Source organism: Doryrhamphus excisus, linkage group LG7 (genome assembly GCF_037039965.1).
Source record: "Doryrhamphus excisus strain RoL-2023G ecotype Guam linkage group LG7, RoL_Dexc_Guam_v1.1, whole genome shotgun sequence".
Taxonomy (NCBI): domain Eukaryota; kingdom Metazoa; phylum Chordata; class Actinopteri; order Syngnathiformes; family Syngnathidae; genus Doryrhamphus; species Doryrhamphus excisus.
Window position 1 is genome coordinate 11457046 of NC_136363.1, and position 24225 is coordinate 11481270.

Consider the following 24225-nt stretch of genomic DNA (forward strand, 5'->3'; position numbering starts at 1 on the left):
CAGAAATGGAACTTACAGCAACATAAAAACAATTATGGGCTCTTAATTCCAGCATGAAGTATAATACACCACCAGATGAGAGCATAACGCTACCAACATATTTCTAGTATTACTGTAAGTATACTAGTATTACATATATTGTACTTAATTACTGTCATATTTGTATGACAGGTGGGAAAATAACGTCAAACTTTGCCAGGTGACAGTAAAGCGGTGAACTCAAGTACAATTACCTTGAGGTTTATTATTAACTTTTATTAAATTTATTGTTAACGCGTTAACGTTTCTGTATTATATGGCAGCTCGGGGTACTTAATACATCGTGAAGTTTTGGCGATGGCGACAGCAACATATTAGATCAGACGGTCATTCCCTCCGTTTTATTCCTCTGGGACAATTTGGTGAAAAAACAACAATCAACAAACCACGGCGTTTTTTATTATCAGTATTTCATTTTTTGAAAATCCATACTGTACGCATGATTGTTTTACGGACGTGCACGTGCTCCAGTGAATTATTCGTGTAGCATTTTACGTTTCCATAGTAAAATGTTGTGTTGTTGTTGTTGTTGGCGTGTCCTGTCCTTATCTTTGTTGCGCGTCCATCGCAGTGACATGTCACCGTTCCGTCGCTAAACAAATGAAAAATATACAAAAACAAAAGCTTTATTACTGTAGTCAGAGATCACATGTTTGTTGGTCCATTTTCACGCGCACACACACTGCCGCTCCGCAGACCATGTGACACAGCTCTCCATTAGTGGTGGTGGTGTCAGAGTGGAAAGAAGAAACAGGTAAATTTGCACCCTGGGTGGCTTCCTTGTTGTTGGGACATTTTTATGGGGGATTCTCACCATTATCCTAAATCTCAGCACGACAAAGAGACCACTTGTTCACCGGTGGGGTGTCAGTGTTTGGTATTGAGCCGGTTTACTGGTCAGTGTTTATCTTTTGTAGTGGAGGCCTGTTAGTTGTCGTTGTTTTAGCTTTGATTTATATCGTTTTTCATGCCATGTATCTATTAACGGCGACTACGACTCTTGGAAGAGTGATGTTATCACGTCAACAAAGCTGCTAACTTGTTAGCCTCGCCTTAGCTCTTAGCTTGTTAGTTTGTTAGCCTAGCATGGCTAAGTCGTTAGCGTAGTGGGGGAATTGGCGTGTTATTAGGGTCCTGTAGTCGAACACGAACGCGTCACCGCGCGAAATTAAGCAAACATACATGTACCTTTACAACCTATAAGCAATTTTCGCTGCTAATGGAGTGATTTGTGAGTACGTTAAACGACACTCGCCTGTTAGCTTGCGAGTTAGCTAGTTAGCTGGAAGTTAGCCTCGTCGCCATGAGGTGTAGCCTCAAGAAGCGGAAGCCCACCGACACTTCACAAGCTTCACACGTTTTCTGTCAACCCCTTACATTTTCAAGTCGTAAACGACAAATTGTCCGTATGGTGAGTGAAATTGTGAGTAGGAGGTCGGGGGAAGATGTTTCACAGGCCACTGTTTGTGTGTCGGGCTATTTACGTAACGTGTGCCAGATTAAGCTTTTCGATAACAAGGTGAAGAGTTGTGCTGCACAACAATGTGGCTATCCAAAAATATCTGAGCTGGTTTTCCACAGTTTTTACTTTCGTTTTGATGGTGGTGTTTTCAAAAAATGGTAAACACGTCGCTGCACTGTGTAACACTTGTTGTACCTTGGCACCTCCTGGTTCCACACCTATTTTGCATTTACCTTCCTTATACACTGAGTCAACATGTTATCATCTTGTACTGTAGCCACTTACAGGAACACGATGGGATCGCCAGCCGTAACTACTTCCCCTCTTTTTCCCCTTAGGTGTGATTCCTTGTAAATACTCTTTATTTGTATATACTGTAAATGATGACGTCCATGGGCGGAAACCGGGCCCGGGGCAACTGGGAACAGACACAGGCCCAAACACAAGGCCAGACACAGCACAAGCAAAGGCCACAGGTAACCCCCACAACCACGGTTTTCTAGACTACTACAATATCCTCCTCAGATGCAAACAAACAACTGTTGTGCTGTGCAGAGGATATCCTGGGCTTTCCAGTGATTTGTGATTTGTTAGGATTAGTCATATGAAATGGAAGCTATTGGTGAAAATGGCAGATGGTAACATACAGCAAAAACGATGTCTTTCAATGTCCTATTTCAAGGACATGAGGACTTACACTACTACTACTACTACTTTTTCATGTTTTTTTCTGTGCCTCAGAAGGATAGTTTGATGTTAAAGGAAAAATTAATATTTTTTTATGTGTTTCTCTGGACAGGCCACCGCAGAGCAGATCCGACTTGCACAGATGATTTCTGACCACAATGATGCAGACTTTGAGGAGAAGGTCAAACAGGTGAGACAAGCAGGTTTACGTCCTCTCGTTTAGTGCAAAATAATCAAAACAACACTTTGTTTTGAGAGGCGAGCCTGTAAAAAATGTAATGGCTCTTGTCAAGCTGTGAAGCGTAAACAATTTCGGTTTTACAGACTAGTGTTGATTCTCGTGGCAATATGAGGCAAAGTGCTTCCCTTGGTGGCTTAATGCAGGTATTGGCAACCCTACGTGACACAACACGCAAGGGTTTGCTGCCACATGTCCATCGGTTCTTGAAAGGCATTTATTATATATGTGTTTTTACGGAAAATGGCCTAGACTAATCAGTGGCCCATCGATCGGCGCATCCCAAGGTAAAACACATTGATGCATGGAAACAACTGAAAGTACATAGGTTCAGAAAAAAGGCCGACAAACGGGGCATCACTTCATAATACAACTTTGCAAGAATTCAACTTTGTTGACTTGTTTTTCATGGTATTATTCGAGGTAGCCGTGCTCATTAGTAACTGCTAGGGGTGCAATCGCATTTATCATATAACACGTCTACTTAACACATTCATGCACTTTGATTTATAGGCGTTCTGATGATTCCTATTACACAACATACAGTGAACTGATGATGAGTCGCTCACTTATCATGAATTGTAATGAAAACAATTTAGTTCATTGTATTTTTAAAATTGGATTTGTAACACAACACTGCCTTACTCAACTTTCCTTATTTTGAGTCGCTTTATTTACTTCCTACTTTACTAACTTACTCCAAGTTATGGATTATTTTGAGTCATCACAGTAATTTGTAATGGACAGTCTACATTGTATATTAATTACAAAGGATGGGCAACACTGTATTTTGGCTTCTGCCATCACTTTGCATTACTACAAGACTTTTTTTATTTAGCTTATTTAATATTGCTGAAGGTGGCCTGTTGCCTTCATTTGTGGATTATTTTGAGTCCTGGTAATTTCTATTTATTTCTGTTATGCATTTATTAACAAGTAGTGGGAGGAGCATTATATTGTTATTGATTGTCATACACAGGTAGCCATGCATTTTCCTTGTGAATTAGAAAGACCTCTGCAGGACTGTGCCTACTGTGGAGTGTGTGTGTGTGTCTGCAATGATATTGTATATTCCTGGTTATAATCCATTTACAACAATAGGTGACAAGATATAAAACTTTGTCATGCTCCACAAAGTTGCATGGAAATATATGCTCTTAATTTTTTGCGTAATCCGACTACCTTCTTTTTCTAGCTGATTGACATCACAGGCAAGGATCAGGACGATGCAATGATCGCACTGCACGACTGCAATGGGGACGTCTACAGAGCCATTAACGTGCTACTGGAGGGTAGCCCAGACACTGTGAGTCTCTGATGGATTAGTTGGGATAACTGTAATATTGGCTGAATGTTAGCGTCTGTGAGCAAAGCAAAGGAAGTCTATTTCTTTTACATAATCAGGACACCAATACTGATGGTGTATTTGGTGTCTACGCAGGACTCGTGGGAGATGGTGGGCAAAAAGAAAGGCGTGTCGGGCCAGAAGGAGGCCAGCCAGCCAGAGATCGGAGAGGAAGGGAAAGAGAACCGGGATAAAGAAAGAGAGAAGGATACAGCACGTCGTCGAGGCGGTCCTCCTCGCAGAGGCCGCGGGGCTACCAGAGGCCGAGAATGTATGTCTTTGGTTATTTGTTAATTTTACGGGAGACACTGTTCTTTGGCCCACCTGTCTGTCTTTTCCGCAGTTCGGGGGCAGGAGAATGGCTTGGATGGAGGCAAGGCAGGACTGGTTGGAAGGGGTGCAGAGCGAGGCCGGAGGGGGCGGGGACGAGGAAGAGGGGCGATTGGTGAGTTTCTGTCTCCATCTTGGTTATTATAGAGATATAGTGAGGCAGCGATAACCAAACCATGATAATGGGAGGGACGACCTGTGTTCCACCGTTGTTTTGACTGACTGCCCTTGTCGCATATAGTGAAAGTGCACACTTGGCATACGATTCATACCTGCCCATCCACTTACCAGACCTGCTTTCAGGCTCCAAAATGTAAGCCATATTTTTTGATTACTTTATTACACTTTTATGTCTTTCTCTCCCCTCAGGAGTGTCGGGGCGGCGAGGAGGCAGGTTCTCAGCGCAGGGCATGGGGTAAGATGAGTACACCTGCATGGCCAAAAAAAACTGTTGGGGGTCCTTTTGTTCCACTGTTGCCATGGTCACAGGATAGTAGTGCCCAAGCCTATTGTTTTGTGTTAAATCCAAAGGAGAGCTGGATGTGGTTCAGCCAGTAGACTGAAGCCGTGTGGGCTGACGTCTCTTCAGAGCACTTTCTCCTTGATGGTTATAAGCGAGGACACGCTCCGCCAGTAAACCTGCTCAACAAAGGGCATCGTATGTCACAGCGGCAGGAACTTGGAGCGCTCGTTTTTCCAACCATCCTTGAACTGACCACAATTTGATCGTCGGAATGCATTACTCCTACAACATTCCACCAAAAGAATGCAAAAGAATCATCTACCCAAATGTACATGATGCCTGTTTAGCACTGTGTGACTGGTCTCCAGTTCATGTTGGGATTGGAATGATTCAGCAGTCACTATCCCTTCAATGGCAAATTGCATTTAACATCCTTCTGATATTGATCACATGGGTTTTTCACACAAAGACGTTCCCGCCTCCAGACTCACTGCCTAGAAGAGGAAGCCTCTAAGACTTAAAAATGCATTCAAAGATTTTTGGTGTGATTTGAGTGCAAAAGAAAGTGCTTCTTCAAGTTGCTTGATTGTACTGGCTTTAGTTATCACTCATGCGTGTGTTAAGACAGGAAGTGGTATCACAGAAATTGCCATTAAATATTAGTTGCTCATTTATGTGTGGCGTGATTGTTCAAGATGGACATATCTTATATGGATTGATGCCCTCAAATCACATCTTTTGGTGATGGCTTCTCCAGAACCTTCAACCCTGCTGACTACGCTGAGCCAAGCCAGACGGACGAGAACTACGGAGGCGGCGGCAGCACCTGGAACAATACAGGAAGCGTGGAGCAGGAGGATGGAGCAAGTAAGTACTTGCCATCTTGACACCTAATATTAATCATTCCTGTGTATGCTTTATTATATGTTTTTGTCTTGTCTTCTGTCTCCAGGATTGGAATACTCTCCAGGAGATGTGACTAATTACCCACCTAAGTTTGAACCAGCTCCTGCTCCCGGTAAGCCTTCAAAAGTCTGTGTATTGATACCTGACAGTCCTTTGCCCACCATGGTGTCATTGAATGCAATTATTCCCGCCCGGCAGGTCCATGGAGGACAGCCACAGAGGAGTGGGGCACTGAGGACTGGAATGAGGATGTGAGTAGTCCACCTCCTGCTGCTGCTTCATCACAGCAGACTGGAGCGATTTTTCAAATCTATATCGGACTTTCATGTGCAGAAATAACTTCCTTTTTTTTGCAATGTGTTTTCTTTCCGAACAAGCAGCTGTCTGAGACCAAGATATTTACAGCTTCCAGTGTGGCATCCATTCCACCACCTCAAGAGAATGTTACCATCACCAAAGGACAAAGGTAAGAGGAAATTCTATTCTCACCCTGTCATGCGTTCTGTCAGCATGCAACACAGCAAATCAAATATTTTTCCTCCCACTGTAGGATTGACCTTGCGGTGCTCTTGGGGAAGACTCCCCCGCCGTCCTCTTCGGAAACAGAAAACCCTCCGATGGAGTCCACCCAGCCCTCCTCCTTGCCGCAGTCACTGGTTTTCAGCAACTCCAAGCAGGGACCAACGCTGTCCCAAACCACCTCCAGCCCCCCGTACACTCAGCATGGAATGGTGAGTGTTAGTGTGTCGGCAGTACTTTGAAAAGAATGTATTCGCTATTGTATATGTTTTTATGAATGCAGGTGAGCATGCTGAACAAGAGCTTTGGGGAAGTTGGGGAGCCTAAAGGAAGTAGCACCGGGACCACTGGCTCCCAGTTCTTGGAGCAGTATAAAACAGCCCAGGCACTGGCTCAGCTGGCTGCTCAGCACTCCCAAACTGCACCCACTAACACAAACCCCTCATCCTGGGACACCAGTGCCAACTCACGGGCACAATATGGTGAGGCGGCACATGATATAGGATAGAACTTCATTTTATTGACTAGTATGTGGTTTTTCTGTGCAGATTTGAAGGCTCAACCAGAGTCCGCCATCCACACACCTTTTGCAAAGCGGCAGCCCTTCCAGGGCGCCGCCGCTACATCGTCCATGTTGGATGTTTTCCTGCCTCCCTCGGCCTCCTCCTCCTCTGCTGCTGCTTCTTCCTTGCCCTCGCAAACAACAGCCTCGCCACACATCGTGCCGCCACCTGCTTCTTCCCTTCCCAAAATGGTGTCGGGCCCTTCTCTAGGTCAGCAGGTTTCACCAAGTTCCTCGGATCCGCAGGGTTCCAGTCCGCTGCCTTTGCAGCAGCACAAACTAAGACCACAAAAGAAGAGGGCTTCCATTGCGACAAAGGTAACAGTTTTCCCCATTTTGCAATAGTGGCCTCAATTTTAATTTGTGCCATGCCCCTCTGTAAAAACAAAACAAAAAATAAATAAATACAGGTGGAGGCTTTAAGTTATCACCTTTACAATGATTGATGCCACAAAACACACAAAAGCTGAATCTTCTGATGGAGTTAGGACTCCTTCTCAATAGGTTATTTGTACTTTGCTCCTCTCTTGCGGTAATAAGTTCCCCAGACCACTTTTTGAAGAGATGTAATACATTTCCCAGCATCTATACGTTTTGACTCATTGCTGGGAACTCAGAGAAGGCTTGTTGTTATAAAACTCCAAATCCTCCTCAGATTCCATCCATGGCGGTGGAAATGCCCGGCTCCACGGACATCTCAGGCCTTAATCTTCAGTTTGGCGCCCTGCAGTTTGGGTCGGAACCAGTGCTACCAGAATACGAGTCTGCTTCCTCCAACGCGACATCCAACAACCCCATTCAGAACAGTCTCTATTCAAGCCCCAGCAGGTTGGTAACATTCCAAGGCACAGAAGTATATGTGGGCAGTTATGGTCATTGAATGGTTCTGCATTAACCTCTTCTCAACATTGTCTTGAGGTTTTCACTGGATGGTAAAATCAGTCAAGTTCAAAGAACAAACATAACCTGTCAATACCATCACAATCTGCAGTGAGTCAACTCCAGCTCTTTCCAACTCCAGCCAGATGGACCTGTATGACCAGAGAGCCCCCCAGACTCGGCGTTACCCACCCTCAGTCTCCTCCTCCCCTCAGAAGGACATGCAGCCCAAGGTGGGCCTCAAAACAACCCATTCCTATTTGTATCTCTCTAGCTTTTTTGGTCATTGTGATGCTTTGTTGGTCTTGGATCTGACACTGTGAATATCAAACGTTTCTTGGTGACTATTTGCCCATTGTGTTTAACTTGTCATGAATGGGCTGTTTCCATAGAAACCTGTGAGTTCACCTTCATTGTTGGTTTTACAGAATGGCTTCAGTTCTCTACAAGCGACGCAATCTGTGGAAGGTTAGCATCTGGAAAATATATCACAAATGTTATCCCTGCACAGCCTTGAATGAGTTGCACTTATTTTTGTAGCTGCAGCTGGTTCTGCAGTCCCAGTCAAGCCCACGCTTGACTCGGTGGCACCGGCAGCGCTGACGGACAGCAGCTCGGGGTCCACCTCTTTGCTGACGACAGCCAATCAGGCGTCACTTAGCGCCCTGGGGCACAGTGATGACCTGCCACCAAGCACGGTGCCTCCGCCACAGCACAATAGGTGAAGTGTTTGGCCTGAAACAAGCCGAGTCTTGTCATATTTTAACTTTTTTTGTCTTGTTGCAGTGTGCTCTCATCACAGCAAAATAGCCTTGCCCCATCTTCAGGTCGAACATCCAACTCAAGCTTACTGGTGAGTTCCCCTTGTCACACTAATCGACTGAACTCCTGGCTGCGCATGCATAGATCCAGTCTCCTTCGATCTCTTTAAGCGCTACATTTCCTGAGATGGCAGGCAGCCATCTCCAGTTGGTTTGTCCTAATGGAAATATAATCTCATCAATCCTGACCACATCTTCCTCCTCTGCATCTCAACAGCACCCCAACGTCGATGGTGACTCCAGCCTCCACTCTTCCTCCTTTCCCTCCTCCTCAGCCGTGTCGTCTTCTTCGGTCACCGCCGCCTCCTCTGCTGCAGCGGCGCAGGCGTCCTTGGGGGCACCACCTCAGGTGTCTCAGGTGGGCGCCGCCCCCGTCTCGGTGCCGTCTGGCCTCGGCCCCGTCAGCAACCTGACCATGGGTCTCAACACAGCTGCCATGGGCGCACCGGGTGTGGCATCTGCCGTCGCTGTTTCGGCTTCCACGGCAGCTCCATCCTCAGCAGCATCCTTGTCCACACGCAGCTCTGCAGCATCCTCAGGTTAGTCATGAAGTGGATGCTTTGATTTATGCAATTCAATGTAATGTTGGGGTGACACAAACTTGACACCAAGTACCACTTCCAACATATTTTGCTTTGCAAGTTACCACCATTTTTTTCTGCCTTTACTTGCCATCACTGTGGTTTTTACTCGCAGGTAATTGTCTTGTGGTTTGATGTAATGATCTAATGCAGTGTTAGGGAGATGTGTGGTGTTGCAGCTTATAGATCTTCATCTTTCAAATTTAGGGAAAGCACCTCCAAATCTGCCACCCGGAGTGCCCCCTTTGCTGCCCAACCCATATATCATGGCCCCAGGACTACTGCACCCCTACCCAGTGAGTTATATGCATATTCTTTGTGCTGAAGGCGTTTGCTTGCGTAGTAACCCAATTAACATTTCAGCCTCAGGTGTACGGATATGATGACCTGCAGATGCTGCAGACAAGGATACCATTGGTGAGGTTTTTGTGTATGAAATAGTTTTTGTATGTAACATGAAATGTATTTGTAAAACATCTGCTTGCTTGGTGTGTTTATAGGATTATTATGGCATTCCCTTTGCAACCCCAACTACAGCACTGACTGGCAGAGAGGCCAGCTTGACAAACAACCCCTATTCTGGTGAGCCACCCTCCTAATACCATATCAACACATCAGCACCCTTTCATTGGTTTCCACCCTATTACCCGTTGTCTCCAGGTGACTTATCGAAGTTTGGTCGAGGCGACGCATCCTCACCAGCCCCGGCCACCACGCTAGCTCAGACGCAGCAGAACCAGACCCAGACGCACCACTCGACCCAGCAGCCCTTCCTCAACCCGGCGCTGCCGCCTGGCTACAGCTACACGAGCCTCCCGTACTACACTGGCATGCCAGGCCTGCCCAACACCTTCCAGTATGGCCCTGCCGTGTTCCCGGTGAGAATGGTACACATAAAGTTGACTAAATGATGTCCGCATTAAAGCGAAGGTACTGATGTTTTACTTCCTCCCAGGTGGCTCCTACCTCGTCAAAGCAGCACGGAGTGAATGTCGGCGTCAACGCGTCTGCCACACCCTTCCAGCAGGCTAGTGGCTATGGTTCCCACGGATACAGCACTGGTGAGCCACCATGATGTAGATGCTGCATTTGATTAATTTTAAAGTGTATCACTGTGAATGATGATTGGTTGAGTCTGGTTTTGTGCAGCATAAAACATGTTTTTTGTGTGTCTGTCAGAGGATTGTTGCACTACCAGTCCTCCATGTCACACTTTGTTTCATCTTGACCAAGAGCATGAATCATAAGTTTATTTTTAGATTGTGCATTTGCGTCTTGTCATTGTCTGTTTGTTGTTGCTTTTACCGGCCTTGGCGCAAGACATGACTGCCCTTGAAACAGGCTTTGGAATGCTTCAAAGGCAGCTCTGTGTTATTGTAGTAGGTTCTTTGACTGGTATTATTTGCTGTTCTTACATTGCTTGCTTGTCTCATTTCATTTGAATAAGTCGCATTCACCATTGAATGGATGTGCACCCTTAGTGGATTAATTGATTGCTAAAAATTGAGATTTGCTGTTGATTGGCATTGAAGCCAAATGGAGTGCACTACTTGGCTGCAGCCAGCAGAGGCGTTGTTGGTGAAATCGTAAGTCATTTGCAATGAGCAGAACAAATACTGTACTTGCGGAAAAGCAAGCTTTCTGCCATTTACAATCTGGAAGTATTTGTAAAAAATAATGTATTTAAATGTATTTCCTTTTGATTTTAGGTTTTATATAATGGTTAAAGAAGGGGACAATGTAGTGTAATATCCACAGTGTGCCACGTTGTTTGAAAGGGTTCTGTGAAAGGCTCTATGTGGTCTTTATTCTTCCTCTTACCCAACTAAATGATACTCTACCCATCTACTTTGAACAATTACTCCACCAGCATAACACTTCTAATCACAACCAAAGCAGTTTTTTTTTGGTTTTGGTGTTGCTGCCGCTGCTTCCTGCCATCACTCTAGCTCACTTTCCACCTTCCCACACACAACCTGCCTGCCTCCCCTCCCACCCCCCACCACCTCACCTCCTTACCCTCACACTTGGCTCACACAGCGCTTGCAAAATGACAGTTAGCATTAATGCTGTAGGTGCCAAACTTGTTATTGGACACCATATGGTCCATGGTTTAAATATGATATAGCAAGACTCAAGTTTGCAAGTGCTGTCTGAGGCAGATCCAACCCCACCCCCATCCCGCCTGGTGTGTCTAACGCTGTGGGCTGTGGCTGTGTGTCTTGACTGTTGCAGGCTATGAGGATGTGGGCCAGGCTTCAGGGAGTGGGGATTTCTGTAAGGGCGGATACGGTAATGCCGTGGCCGCTGCTGCTGCTGCCGCCGCCGCTGCTTCTGCTCAAAACAAGCCAGCCAGCTCTGTGACTGGGCCTGGAGTCGGTGAGTGCCGCCAAATTTAAAGCTGATGTCACCAGTTGCTGCACAACCTTCCCCTTTCTTTTGCCTTTGTGCCCCATTGCGGTGTGAAGAGCATCACGCGACATGCACTAGCTCCTACCGTCCACACTGTTTTGTTTCATGTTTTGTGTGTCGCACACCAGTTGACCCTGTTCTGCATTTCCATGGCAACACAGGGGGTCAGTGTGTGCCATAGCAGACCCCAGCAGAACACACCACACACTCTGTCAGACATGACGTAGTTTACTGGAAGTGGTGCGCTGCTACAGCTCCCCTGCTCCTTCCTCCATCTCCATCTCATCATCTCTGAATCCGTTCATCAGCTGTCAATCACTACTTGCTTCCCAGCAATCAGCTCAATCTTATATTTTCCAGAAAGAAACATTTCCTCTGGGCAATGTAATCGTGATGCTTCTCCTAAAATGCCGGCATTCTTGTGTCCTGTACAGGGGTCTCTGTGACATCCAGTAACACCGGGGTACCTGATATTTCAGGTTCTGTTTACACAAAGACGCAGGCAAGTACACAATGAAAACATTACAACAGAGGGGTGTCCTGGGGGCCGTTTACAGCCTACAGCTGTTTTTTTTTTTCATTGGCCCGCAGCACCTTATAGAAATATAACAGAAGAAGAATGGTGCTTGTGCTAAATATTCACATTGAGGACACACTATGGACTTGTTCACTGTGAGGTATTCTCACATTTGTTGCTAGCTATTTAGACAATAATGGCTGTGTTGATCTCTACTGCTATACAAGCTGTACACTGACTCATCTAAAGTAAATCCCAATTTAATTCCTGTAGTAAATATCCTTTGAGTAGATACAATAAAATGTCTGGTGAAGTATGAAGGCTTTATCTACCTTTGCTCCCTCAGTCACTACTGTAAGAAACATTTCGTTCCTCTTGTTCCCCCACCTACAGCAGTCCTTTGAGAAGCAGGGTTTCCATGCCGGCACGCCAGCTGCTTCCTTCAGCCTGCCCTCGGCTCTGGGCAGCGGCGGTCCCATCAACCCCCCGACTGCGGCGGGCTACGCCCCGGCACCCTTCATGCACATCCTGGCGCCGCATCAGCAGCCCCACTCCCAGATACTGCACCACCACCTGCAGCAAGATGGACAGGTTACTGTGTTTACTGTGTAGCAAGGAAAAAAGGAAAATGTTGGTTGTAGTCATAAGAATAATGATGATGATGGATCTATGTGTTAACAGAGTGGCACTGGCCAGCGCAATCAGAATGCATCCATTCAGCAGAAGTCTCAGATCAACAAGTCTGCGTACAACAGCTACAACTGGGGGGCCAACTAACATCCATGGGAGGGTCCCCCCACCCCCCTGCCCTTTTTTCCTGTGAGAAGTTTGGAGTAGCTGAGGGGAGGGGCTCATATCCCCCGCCTGCCCATCTTATTTCCTCCTTTATGAGGTCAATGTTGGACCGAGAGCCACATCATGACACTGGGATGGGATGTGATGGGAGGGGCTTAGAGAGGGGAGGGCAGAGCTAAAAATGTGAGTGTTTGTATTTGTGTTGTTAACCCCCCCACCCCCCCCACCCCAACGTTCACCACCATCCTTTTATTTCCGCTATTATCTCAAATGTTCCTTGACGGTTCTTTATGTTGTTGTGGTCTCTGCACCCCGACCCCTCCTTTTTTTTCTTAATAATTAGGAGGAATGAAGTAAAAACCAGAAGGTGGTGGTGGCAGGACCCCCCCTTCCCCTGCACAAACTATTAATTTGCTCGATTTGCTGTTATTTTCCCTCACCCATTTTTAAGTTTTTTGAAGAAACAATTCTCTCAATTGGTAGAGTTGTGAAGTTTATTTTTTACTAAATATAGATATATATATATATATATATATATATATATAAAGACTTATAAGCGAGCTCAGCAGCTAGGAAGGTGTGTTTATCATGTCATTGCGTGCATGTTTGTAGACGTGGGGGGGAGGGGTTGTGGTTGTGTACTGTGCTTTGTTTTTTGCCTAGCACAGACTTTTTTCATAGTGTGTAAACGAAAACGACAAAAAATGAAATGCCTCTCCGACACATGTACAGTAACTGTTACTATGAATTCTAAATAATGTTGTGTAACACGTATTCTGCAAAACAAGTTAGAGGATCATTCCCAAGCCGATACACCCCCAATCTGCCTTCCTGTGTGTTTTCTTTTAGTTTCTGAGACCCCCCCCCCCCATTCTCCCCGCCCCTCCATTTGGCATCTTTACCCTGCACATTTTAAGGAGAACATACAACACCGAATACTGATGGACAGAATTGTACTTATGGGTCTTTTTTTGTCAGTGATTTATTTTTCTTTTTGTACTGTGCATTTTAAAAAATGTAAATGGGTAAACTTGTCTTGTACATATATAAACAAAAAGTACTGTAGTGCCTGTTTGCTTTCTCCTTCTTCAAATCTTTGCAGACTTTGTTAGATTTTTGTTTGCATCGGGTTTTTTATTTTGTAAAAATATTAAGTAAATAAACAAGGGAAAGACATTTTCATCATGTTTTGGATGTGAATGTCTTTTATTGTCTCCATTGCCAACTTCTAGGATTCTGTGCTTTGAGTCATCAGTTAATAGTTAAAGGTTTGGCCTTTAAAACGGATCTAAATGATTAGGTTCATTTTGACCCATTGTTCTATAGTGTAAACTTACTGTAATAATTTGTCGCTGCGCTTTACTCTCACTTATTACGGTAGGCATGCTTTACGGCAATTGCGTCACACGGTAACATCTACAACGCTTTGCGACACTTGTCAGCCTGATTGTTATGACACTCATCGTTTTCCACTAACGTAGTAATGCTGTACTTTTGTGTCCAACAAGTCTAAATGAGTGTATTTGACTTATTTCGTGGCTTCTTCGGGGTTCATGGCGGCCATTATCGTGGACGCAGGTGAGTTTGTCGACAGGAGGCTAAAATACACCGTTCAGTAGGTAGCTAACATTAAGCTAGCACATGTTGCCTCATACTTTGGGTGCTTTTGGCACTGCAAAGGGCTTAAAGATTAGGCTTTTATGTGTGTGCCAGCTTATCACCGGGGGTCATTTAGCCGTTCGCTCAGAATAGAGTTTGGAAGAGTGAAGTTAATGGCGTCACGCTTGTCGATCAACTCTCGCGATATTTTGCTGCCGCGAGAAACCGAAAGGAGTTTGGCTAGGTGGTTCTACTATTGCGTTTATTAAATGTTGACGCCCATTTTGTAACAATGATACAATACACTATTGTTTTGTACAGTGTGTACAGTGTTTGTATACGACAACTGTGGTGCGGATTACTGACGCTTCCTATTGGACCTACGGAAACCACGTGGCTGTGACAGGCCGAGTAGTTTGCAATATGTGTATAATTTCAATCATTTATAGCATTAAAATGGAACACAATTACATGTTTGATCATTTTAATGTGCATAGCTGTCGATTGGCGTATTCGTGTTTGACACCGACAGTTGTTTTGTGTGTAACCGTCACTTTAGCTTGTGGTGCCAGGAATCACCTCCTCCCCTCCGACTGCTAGTCGGCATCGCTTCTCGGCCTTTTGGCTAAGATCAAGTGTAGTATCTGTTCTTATCAGTTTAATATCTGATACGTCCCCGATATGGGGACCATATATTAAATTGATTTTTGGAACTGGGAGATGGAATAGGGGCTTGCTCCGTCCACTCCACGCATCGACCTGGTATTGCAGTATCTCCAGGACCGGTGCACCTCCTAATGGTGTTGAAGACAAGATGTAGAAGAATTCCCGTTATAAAATATCACATCTATAGAGACAGAATTTCTATGCGTAGATTAACACATGCTTATATTGGTTAGGGCCGTTTACTGGGAATATTGCTTAATAATTAGTTCAGGATGGGTACAAACTGGTTTGTTTTCTTCAACTTCCAATGCACTCTTCTGGTCCCAAAAATGGGAAACCTCCAACACACTCAACAGAGGCCCCGGAAGCACCCCTAAACGGCATAAAATGCCATTGTTTGAGGGCGATGATTTTTGACAAAAAATGTATGTCGTTTTTTGTTTTTCGTTCCGTAAATAGAGATTATGCTTATCAGTGATAAGCATACACACAAACACAAATCTAGTTTATTGTCAATTGTCGGGTAAATTGACATTATACTCAAACTTCCGAAATGTTATCCATTTTAGGGACCCCTTCTTTGACTCCATGACCCGTGATGAAGACGACGATGAGGATGATTATGAAGACAGTTTTTATTATGATGGCTTCCGCGGGGATCAGCAGGACCCCTTTGACAGCGCCTGGAGGTTTGGTTTCAGCTTGGGCCCAGACGGGATGCGAATCCAGGAGCCTCCGGTGTTTGGACATTTCCTCAGGGAGATGGAGGAGATGTTTTCCCAGCTGGGGCACTGGGAGTCGATGCCAGATTCCGGTAAAGCCGCCACCTTTTAGTAGCGACCACACACTGAGAAAGTCATGTGTAGCCTTCTAATCGCTGGCTTCTAGGTATTCCCAGCATTACTCCACCACCACAGCGGGACGGACCAGAAAAGGGAAGAAGCGGGAACCCTCTACGAGACTTCATGCTGAAATCCCCCAACAGTGATACACGAGGGACCCGCCAAGATTCATCAGCTTTTCACGAGTCGCCCCAATTCCCAACCTCGCCGTTTCATGGCAGGACACCTTTTTCAAAAGTAAAATGATGCATCTTGTGCCACATTTTTGCTACAATCTGTTAACTATTCTTCGCTTTTTTCCCCCCTCAGTTCAATGATGTTTGGGGTCAAAGGCCACAGAATGTTCCAGAAGACCAGCGCAGAGAAGACAGAGGTGTGTGATTTCCACATGTACTACAAATACATTTTCAGTGGCCTGAAATGCCATTTAAGTCAAGAAAATGAGAGTTTTCCTACCCTTTCTGTCCAGATCTGGACTCTGCTGTTTCTTCTGGTGGTTTGGATCAGATTCTGGCTCCCCCTGCTGACCGGATGCCGAGCCTACCACGGAGCAGATCGTTTTTCCAGTCTGTTACTGTCACAAAGGTGATGAAGCCTGACGGGGTGAGTTGTGCATATCGCATACTGTGTCATTAATTCATTGAAAACAAAAATCAATCATACAAAAACGATTGGCTTTTACATGTATTTTTAATACAAAAGTATATTTTATTTTTTTAAAAGTCAATACAAATACATATAAATATAAATAAGTTTTCCCTCGTCCCAGACCCGAATGTGATAAGTGAATTTCCGCAATATTAGAGCCGATCACTTACTGACACCTAGTGGCCAATGTGGAACGCAGCACTACAATCACAATTAGAATTGCTTTTTTTTCGCAACCCAGCCATCATTTATGAATGAATGAATGAGGGACGACTGTAATTCATTTTAAACAGTTATAGCGTGTTTGGTGTCCAACAGTCAGTCGAAGAGCGTCGCACCATTAGAGACGGCCAAGGTAATGAGGAGACCACTGTCACTCGCTCAGGAGGCCCAACGAATCAGGACGGACCAGACCATCAAACTGGACCAGCCCTCCCTGGTTAGCACATACACCATCTGTGCTCTATGCTCTATATAACAACCTTCACTAATTCATCCAATTGTAATTTTAGGTGCCCAGAGCCCATTCTCAGACATGCGCGATGACAGCTTCTTCTCCAAGCTCTTTGGAGGCTTGAAGTGATGTAGTAGCCATATTTAATGTATATCTATATGACGGAAAGAGAGATAATTATAATAACACTGAAGTGTCCACAATGATGACGTATTTATTTTTGTATGGTCCCATAGACGTATGGATGGATAAGAGTGTTGTTGAAGAATGAAAATAAAGCATTTTATTATTTATATATGTGGTGTTTTTGGTTTGTTTGCAAGCAACTGTTAACTTTACAGGAAGTGGTTTTGTGCCATTTTATGGTGAATGTAATGTAATAGCGGGAATTGCTAGTGGATGTAAATGAAGCTGTGATGCCAAAAAGCTCCTTTGTGACTTATAGTTTTATATACTATAAGTCACAAAGTCACATACTATAAGTTTATACTATAAACTTATAGTTTCTAGTATATATAAACTATAAGTTTACTCTTGCATATAGCATTTGTTTTATTATATGCATAGCAATTCATGTCAAACGATGTCAATGTCAACCATACCGTTTTAATAGTCATCAAAAAGTCAAGCTTGTTTGCATGACCACCTGGTGTAGTTTGCAGTATCCACCACTAGATGTCGCGCTTTCTTGTTAGCGATGAACGGAGTCTTGAGGATGCATAAAATGTAGTTGACCACATTTTTTTTTATTTTGCTTTCGGTTACCAATTGATAGCCTACCGTTTCACCACTCGTCTTTATGTCGGGTTGTGAAAGGAAGATCCTCCACGTTAGCTGCTGCGTGCTTCCGTTGGAAGTTTTGTTACCACCAGCTGGATGGTGTACTTTATACTCCGGGTCAGTAGGTGGCGGTCGTGATACTTCGCTGCCGCGAGAAAGACATCGAAAGGAGTTTGGCTAGGTGGCCTACACCGTTCAGTAGGTAGCTAACATTACGCTAGCACATGTTGCCTCATACTTTGGGTGCTTTTGGCACTGCAACGGGCTTAAAGATTAGGCTTTTATGTGTGTGCCAGCTTATCACCGGGGGTCATTTAGCCGTTCTCTCAGAATAGAGTTTGGAAGAGTGAAGTTAATGGCGTCACGCTTGTCGATCAACTCTCGCGATATTTTGCTGCCGCGAGAAACCGAAAGGAGTTTGGCTAGGTGGTTCTACTATTGCGTTTATTAAATGTTGACGCCCATTTTGTAACAATGATACAATACACTATTGTTTTGTACAGTGTGTACAGTGTTTGTATACGACAACTGTGGTGCGGATTACTGACGCTTCCTATTGGACCTACGGAAACCACGTGGCTGTGACAGGCCGAGTAGTTTGCAATATGTGTATAATTTCAATCATTTATAGCATTAAAATGGAACACAATTACATGTTTGATCATTTTAATGTGCATAGCTGTCGATTGGCGTATTCGTGTTTGACACCGACAGTTGTTTTGTGTGTAACCGTCACTTTAGCTTGTGGTGCCAGGAATCACCTCCTCCCCTCCGACTGCTAGTCGGCATCGCTTCTCGGCCTTTTGGCTAAGATCAAGTGTAGTATCTGTTCTTATCAGTTTAATATCTGATACGTCCCCGATATGGGGACCATATATTAAATTGATTTTTGGAACTGGGAGATGGAATAGGGGCTTGCTCCGTCCACTCCACGCATCGACCTGGTATTGCAGTACCTCCAGGAACGGTGCACCCCCTAATGGTGTGGGAAATAATCCTTAAATTGTAAACGTGCATTAACACATACCTGTACTGGTTAGGGCCGTTTACTGGGACCATAGCTAACCGCACGCGCGCACACACACACTTCACAGGGGGCCCAGAAGCACCCAAAAACGGCTTAAAAAGTCATTGTTTGAGGGCGCTGATTTTTGACAAAAATCACAAGGGTCTACCCAAGAAGTAACTCTCGGTCTCAAAAAGGATGGGGACTCTGGTGTAAAACAGAAATGCAAATAAAACTAATAAGCGGATATTCTTCTGCATTTAATGATGCTGATCCCTTTGAAACTCACTCAAAACATGTGAATACATCCTAAATGACACGGTGTTCTTGAACGCAACTCACCATTGCTCATAATAAACATTTCAAGTCTGATTCAAATAATCTGCTATTAAAGGAAAGGAACCATCCATCTTCTCGACCACGTAGGGCCACAGGGGAATGCTGGAGCCTATTTCAGATGACTTCAGGCAAAAATTAAATAATGCAGTGTTCGGTAAATTGATTTTTGGACATGTGTGCCATCTCTTAATTTGATGTGAATTTTGTTTGCTGTTAATACATACAAATATACATAATCCTGTCCTATAACGTGTCTTTCTTTCAATAAAAATACAGTAAAATGGGCACATTTCAGAAATCGTGAGACATGGTGATTAATGATTAATCTGATTAAAAATATGATTAAAAATCGACAGCCCTAGTAAATATTCAATACACCACACTAGCAAAATTGAAGACTGTGTATCCAGGTCGATTCCCCCTCCCCCTGAGTCTTACCTCATCTCTTCTGATACTAGTCCAGTATTTTCTAATATTTCTCATTGCAACTCTCATTAACTGGTTACAGACACTGGCCAATGTCCTTAACTTGCCACGTCCCGGTGTCTTTCATGGTCCACAAAGTGTGTACTTCCAAGTGCGTACTATGAAGTGCCTCATGGTCCACAAGCCACAAAACTAAACTATACGGTAAATGGAAAAAAAATAAAAGCTTAAAATCTAGTGTTTAACAAATGTATTCTCGCACCACCCAGTGGAAGGTTTATGGCACCGCATGTACACTGAAGAACACTTAAAATCCTGTCTATTGTCATAAAACAGTAAATGTCATACTGTTGAACAAAGAAACTAAATAGTCAAGTTTTTTCTTTGTCAAATTATCAATGAAGTACATCCTTCATTCATTCATTCATTTTCTATTGCTTATCCTCACAAGGGTTGTGGGGGTGCTGGAGCCTATCCCAGCTGTCTTCGGGCACATATAGACAAACAACCATTCACACTCACATTCATACCTATGGACAATTTGGAGTGGCCAATTAACCTAGCATGTTTTTGGAATGTGGAAGGAAACCGGAGTACCCGGAGAAAACCCACACATGCACGGGGAGAACATGCAAACTCCACATAGAGATGGCTGAGGGTGGAATTGAACTCAGGTGGGCCTGCATGCTAACCACTCGAGGGCCGTGCAGTCTATGCCCTTCATTTTTGGATGTAAATGTTAAGCAGATGATTGAAGATGTGTTGCATGACATGATGTTTGCTCCAGGTTCACCTTGTCAAGCTCCGCTCTTCTGTCATGCCCACAATGAACATCAAGCCATCACACACTTTCATCTTATTTAAATATCAGTGAGCACACACACACACACACGCACCTTTCCCTTTGCAACATGCTGCTTTTATTTTATGACCAGATCTGGTGACACAATTGTCTCTATTTGTAAGCTACATGGTCGTTTAAAAAAGTCGTACAAACGTGAAGACTGGTCACATGACAGAACGCTGCATGTAGTGAAATGCTTCGGAAAGAAATGTTCATTGAAAGTCACTTTTTACTCTGCTTGTGAAAAGAAGGTCATGACTACTCGTCTGTCAATCACGTTGCGGCTGATGAAAGAATGAAAGGTAAACTTATTGCGTTGCTGATGTAAGGAGGAGCGTCCAAGGAGGACGACGCTGACTGACTGAGGAGCGGCAAGCAGAGACCTTGAGTGTCACCTCTCTCTGTCCGACTCCAGGGTAGAGAGCCTGGAACAACCAACACGCTGCTTCTCCTCAGCATGAGTGGATCATCACCATCATCATCCAGCAAGTAGAGCAAGTTGCTTTATATAATAAATATGTTTTCTTTAAACATGGGCTGCCCTTCTCCTACTCTGTCTCTCTCTCACACACACACACACTTTGGCCAATGTCCTTAACCTGCCAGGTCCCAGTGTCTTATGGTCCACAAAGGGTGTACTTCAAAGTGCGTACTACCAAGTGCTTCACGGTCCACGAGTCAGCCTTTTAGTCCAAGTAGTTGTTTGTCTAAAATAGATGAAAGTAGTCATCACACTACGGCTAATATCAGCGTGTGTACAATAAGACACATTCACTGCACATGAAAAAGTATGTTAGTCTGAGTGCAAATGTTTTCACCAGCCTGTTCTCCTTCAAGCCTGAACGTCAGCCAGCTCGGGGGGCATCGGGGACTTGGGGTGTTTGCTCTCAAAGTGCTGCTTGAACGTCTTGGGATCAGGCATCTGGGTCTGCGACACACACACATTCGTAATAGTACAATGGTCTGATAGTTCCTTATTAAATACACATTCATAATAGTACAATAGTCTGATAGTTCCTTATAAAATACACATTCGTAATAGTACAATGGTCTGATAGTTCCTTATTAAATACACATTCATAATAGTACAATGGTCTGATAGTTCCTTATTAAATACACATTCATAATAGTACAATAGTCTGATAGTTCCTTATAAAATACACATTCGTAATAGTACAATAGTCTGATAGTTCCTTATAAAATACACATTCGTAATAGTACAATAGTCTGATAGTTCCTTATAAAATACACATTCATAATAGTACAATAGTCTGATAGTTCCTTATAAAATACACTTTGTACAGTATGCAACACTAGTATATGCAAGCCTCTCACACTCATAATAGTACAATAGTCTGATAGTTCCTTATAAAATACACCTTGTACAGTATGCAACACTAGTATATGCAAGCCTCTACGCATGTGTACCTCCAAGATCCAGTGTGGACCATTGAACATTTAACGCTTCAGTTGTCAATAAAACTGGTATTTGTGTATTGCACATTTTTGTCTTCACTTTTTTCTTAAGGCTACAGTGTCCATGCATATGCTATGTTTGGAAAGTACATGTAAAAAAAAAAATATATATATATATATATGTAAAAATATTGTGCCTTTTTGGTCTTGGTCGCAAGATATTTTTTATATGTATCAATATATACACATATATGATCTATGCGTATATTGCAATATATTGGAAAATATAAACATAAGATCCCATATATCGGAATATATTTCTTAATACATAACATTATATCTGCCAATATACTGAAATATTATTTTTCCCCGTAAGGGATGTCCACTTACAAATACTTTAGATACACTCATTATGCAGTTTAGTCCTGTGCATATGTATTAAAAAATTAGTTTTTACACACCAATGAACTACTAGTAATATGCACACTACCACACGTCATAGTACGTCATACTAAAGCATGTTAGTTTTTACACACATATGAACTACTACTAAAACGCACACGACTACACTTCATAGTACGTCATACTAAAGCATGAGTTTTTACACACATATGAACTACTACTAATATGCACACTACTACACGCCATAGTATGTCATATTAAAACATGTTAGTTTTTATACACATATGAACTACTACTGATATGCACTCTACTACACGTCATAGTACGTCATACTAAAGCACACTATGAAAATGTGAAATGTAGTAGTGTGCACACTTCTAAGTAGTTAATTAATGAGTACATACTATCTATGTAGTTATTTAGTCCATATCATTGTAGTTCATTAGTGCATAAATACTAACGACATGGTTTAGTAAGATATACTATGAAGTGTAGTAGTTTGCACAGGAGTCGTAGTTCATTAGTGTGAAAATACTAACTATATAGTTTAGTAGGGTACACTACAAAAAGTAGTAGTGTGCATACTTCTAAGTAGATAGTTCATTAGTATGTACATACAAAACAAATAGTTTAGTAGGGTATACTATGCAGTGTATACTGCTTGATATATACTGTAGTGGGTAAATACTCACTACATGGTAAACCGTGTCGTGAGTATTTACACACTACTGAGTCAGGTTACACTCAGTAGCACACTATGTAGTTTAGTGGCGTGACTACGTAAAACATACTATGTAGTGAATATGCTGAATATGTGTATAGTACTGCTCAGAGCCTAGATGGCATATAAGGCAAAGGTGTGGGTACCCACCCTGCAGACGGGACACGTGTGGACCAGAGCCACCTTGGCCGCCGTCTTCTGGTCGGCGCCCTGAGATTTCTTCTTCTCAGCGGCCTTCTTAGCGTTCTTCTGCTGGGACTGAATCTTCTGCTGCCCGCGAGCCATGGCCCTGCAGCAAAAACACAAACAGCACCAGATTGAAACGTGTGTGTGTGTAAACAGAGTAGTGGTTTACTAGTGCGCATGTTCTAGCAATGTAAGGTTAGTGCACACTTAGGAACACGCTATGCAGTCATACAGTAGTAGTTTAGTACTTGTTTTCTGTGTAAGCTAGTTAGTTAGCTAGTTAGTGTTAGTTCAAATGTAAAATGGAAATAAACCACAGTGATTCTGTTTTGGTTTCGTTTTCTCGCCCTCCCTATGCAAGTACTTGCACTACAATTGTTGGTTGAATTACACTGTTGGTGTTTTTATAACTTATTTGAATAAAATGAATAGTGTGTAGTACTTGTCGTTGGCGTACATGTAGCCTGTGAAAGAGATGGGGTTCACCTTGTATATGTGTAATATGTTTTATATATGTCATAGTGATGTCTCATTACCATCTGTGTTAGATATACTTTTTATTTCAACTTAATGGTCATAAAACTCGAGTTGCGTAAAAGTATTCTCCATTAGAAATGCTTTACCCTCCGGGGCTAACTCGCTAACAGAATTAGCTCAACGAGACAAGCGACGCCAAGATAACTCCGATATTCAGACTGCTTGTTTTAAGGCGGTGTCGGAACTTAAACATTGCATTGAAGCGAGGAAACAAGTTTGATATGTTAACAGACATATGTAACATACGTGTTTACTCTTTTACCTTCGACGTTTAGCAGGCTCGAGCTGTATCCAAATTCAGGAAAGTGTATCTCAATTCGCACACTTACGTACTTACACTTAGCATTTTCAGTACATAGTAAGTGCGCTCACATTGTACGTAGTAATTGCAGTGCATTGCCAGTACCCGGATGTTGCACTCACTCAACACGGCCCAAACGGTGAGTGTACCCTAACAGCCCTCGACCATCGCCATCTTTGCTACGGAGAGAAAAAGGAGGGACTAACTCGATTCATTTTTTATGAATCAAGTACGCAGTTCACACCGTATACATATTGGGATGTACTGACTGATGTATACGATTTAGTAACTATTTTGTTGTCGTAGTCGTCATACTTTGAACGACAAAGGAAAAGACGTCTTCAGACGTGTATCACAAAACTGCCACGGAAAGGAATTAGCGCCCCTCTGGCGCGGAGGTGAACAGTGGTGAACAGAGGTGAACAGTAACTTCAACACATTGTACTGTGTACAGCACAGTATAACTTTACAGTGGCGTACCCATTCAGAAATTTGAACTTAA

The 24225-nt window shown here is 43.4% G+C and overlaps 3 protein-coding genes and 2 non-coding genes across 15 annotated transcripts; 4 read left to right on the forward strand and 1 right to left on the reverse strand.

Moving 5' to 3' along the window:
• The first annotated feature begins 601 nt into the window (after window positions 1-601).
• On the forward strand, window positions 602-13743 carry ubap2l (ubiquitin associated protein 2-like). Of its 8 annotated transcripts, none has more exons than XM_058047198.2 (29): window positions 603-793; window positions 1840-1977; window positions 2301-2378; window positions 3622-3732; window positions 3868-4042; window positions 4115-4216; window positions 4471-4516; window positions 5322-5431; window positions 5517-5582; window positions 5669-5721; window positions 5851-5936; window positions 6021-6201; window positions 6273-6471; window positions 6538-6869; window positions 7207-7379; window positions 7543-7663; window positions 7823-7898; window positions 7971-8151; window positions 8217-8283; window positions 8469-8790; window positions 9040-9128; window positions 9196-9249; window positions 9333-9414; window positions 9493-9710; window positions 9788-9893; window positions 11068-11211; window positions 11679-11746; window positions 12155-12352; window positions 12443-13743. In XM_058047198.2, the coding sequence occupies exons 2-29, from the start codon at window positions 1882-1884 to the stop codon at window positions 12536-12538; spliced, it is 3630 nt and encodes a 1209-aa protein (XP_057903181.2). In that variant the 5' UTR covers window positions 603-793; window positions 1840-1881; the 3' UTR covers window positions 12539-13743. The 8 variants fall into 8 exon arrangements, with proteins under 8 accessions (XP_057903187.2, XP_057903181.2, XP_057903184.2 ...); XM_058047201.2 differs by having other exon boundaries at window positions 7573-7663; XM_058047202.2 differs by having other exon boundaries at window positions 604-793; window positions 7859-7898.
• A 215-nt stretch (window positions 13744-13958) lies between these two features.
• Window positions 13959-17058, forward strand: hax1 (HCLS1 associated protein X-1). The gene is made up of 7 exons (XM_058047206.2): window positions 13959-14134; window positions 15391-15635; window positions 15710-15900; window positions 15973-16036; window positions 16133-16266; window positions 16630-16750; window positions 16824-17058. The coding sequence occupies exons 1-7, from the start codon at window positions 14070-14072 to the stop codon at window positions 16892-16894; spliced, it is 891 nt and encodes a 296-aa protein (XP_057903189.2). The 5' UTR covers window positions 13959-14069; the 3' UTR covers window positions 16895-17058.
• LOC131102444 (U2 spliceosomal RNA) lies at window positions 14761-14951 on the forward strand. The gene has a single exon (XR_009119439.2). It is a non-coding gene; the product is annotated as a U2 spliceosomal RNA (small nuclear RNA).
• A 1274-nt stretch (window positions 17059-18332) lies between the features above and the next one.
• LOC131102446 (U2 spliceosomal RNA) lies at window positions 18333-18523 on the forward strand. The gene has a single exon (XR_009119441.2). It is a non-coding gene; the product is annotated as a U2 spliceosomal RNA (small nuclear RNA).
• A 1742-nt stretch (window positions 18524-20265) lies between these two features.
• LOC131101440 (zinc finger protein 706) lies at window positions 20266-23904 on the reverse strand. 4 transcript variants are annotated; one of them, XM_078792097.1, is made up of 4 exons: window positions 23669-23904; window positions 22850-22988; window positions 20979-21088; window positions 20266-20867 (listed from the first exon to the last, which is right to left on the reverse strand). In XM_078792097.1, the coding sequence occupies exons 2-3, from the start codon at window positions 22982-22984 to the stop codon at window positions 20993-20995; spliced, it is 231 nt and encodes a 76-aa protein (XP_078648223.1). In that variant the 5' UTR covers window positions 22985-22988; window positions 23669-23904; the 3' UTR covers window positions 20266-20867; window positions 20979-20992. The 4 variants fall into 4 exon arrangements, with proteins under 4 accessions (XP_078648223.1, XP_078648224.1, XP_057902582.1 ...); XM_078792098.1 differs by having other exon boundaries at window positions 20266-20866; window positions 20952-21088; window positions 23685-23901; XM_058046599.2 differs by having other exon boundaries at window positions 20983-21088; window positions 23685-23900.
• Window positions 23905-24225: the final 321 nt, after the last annotated feature.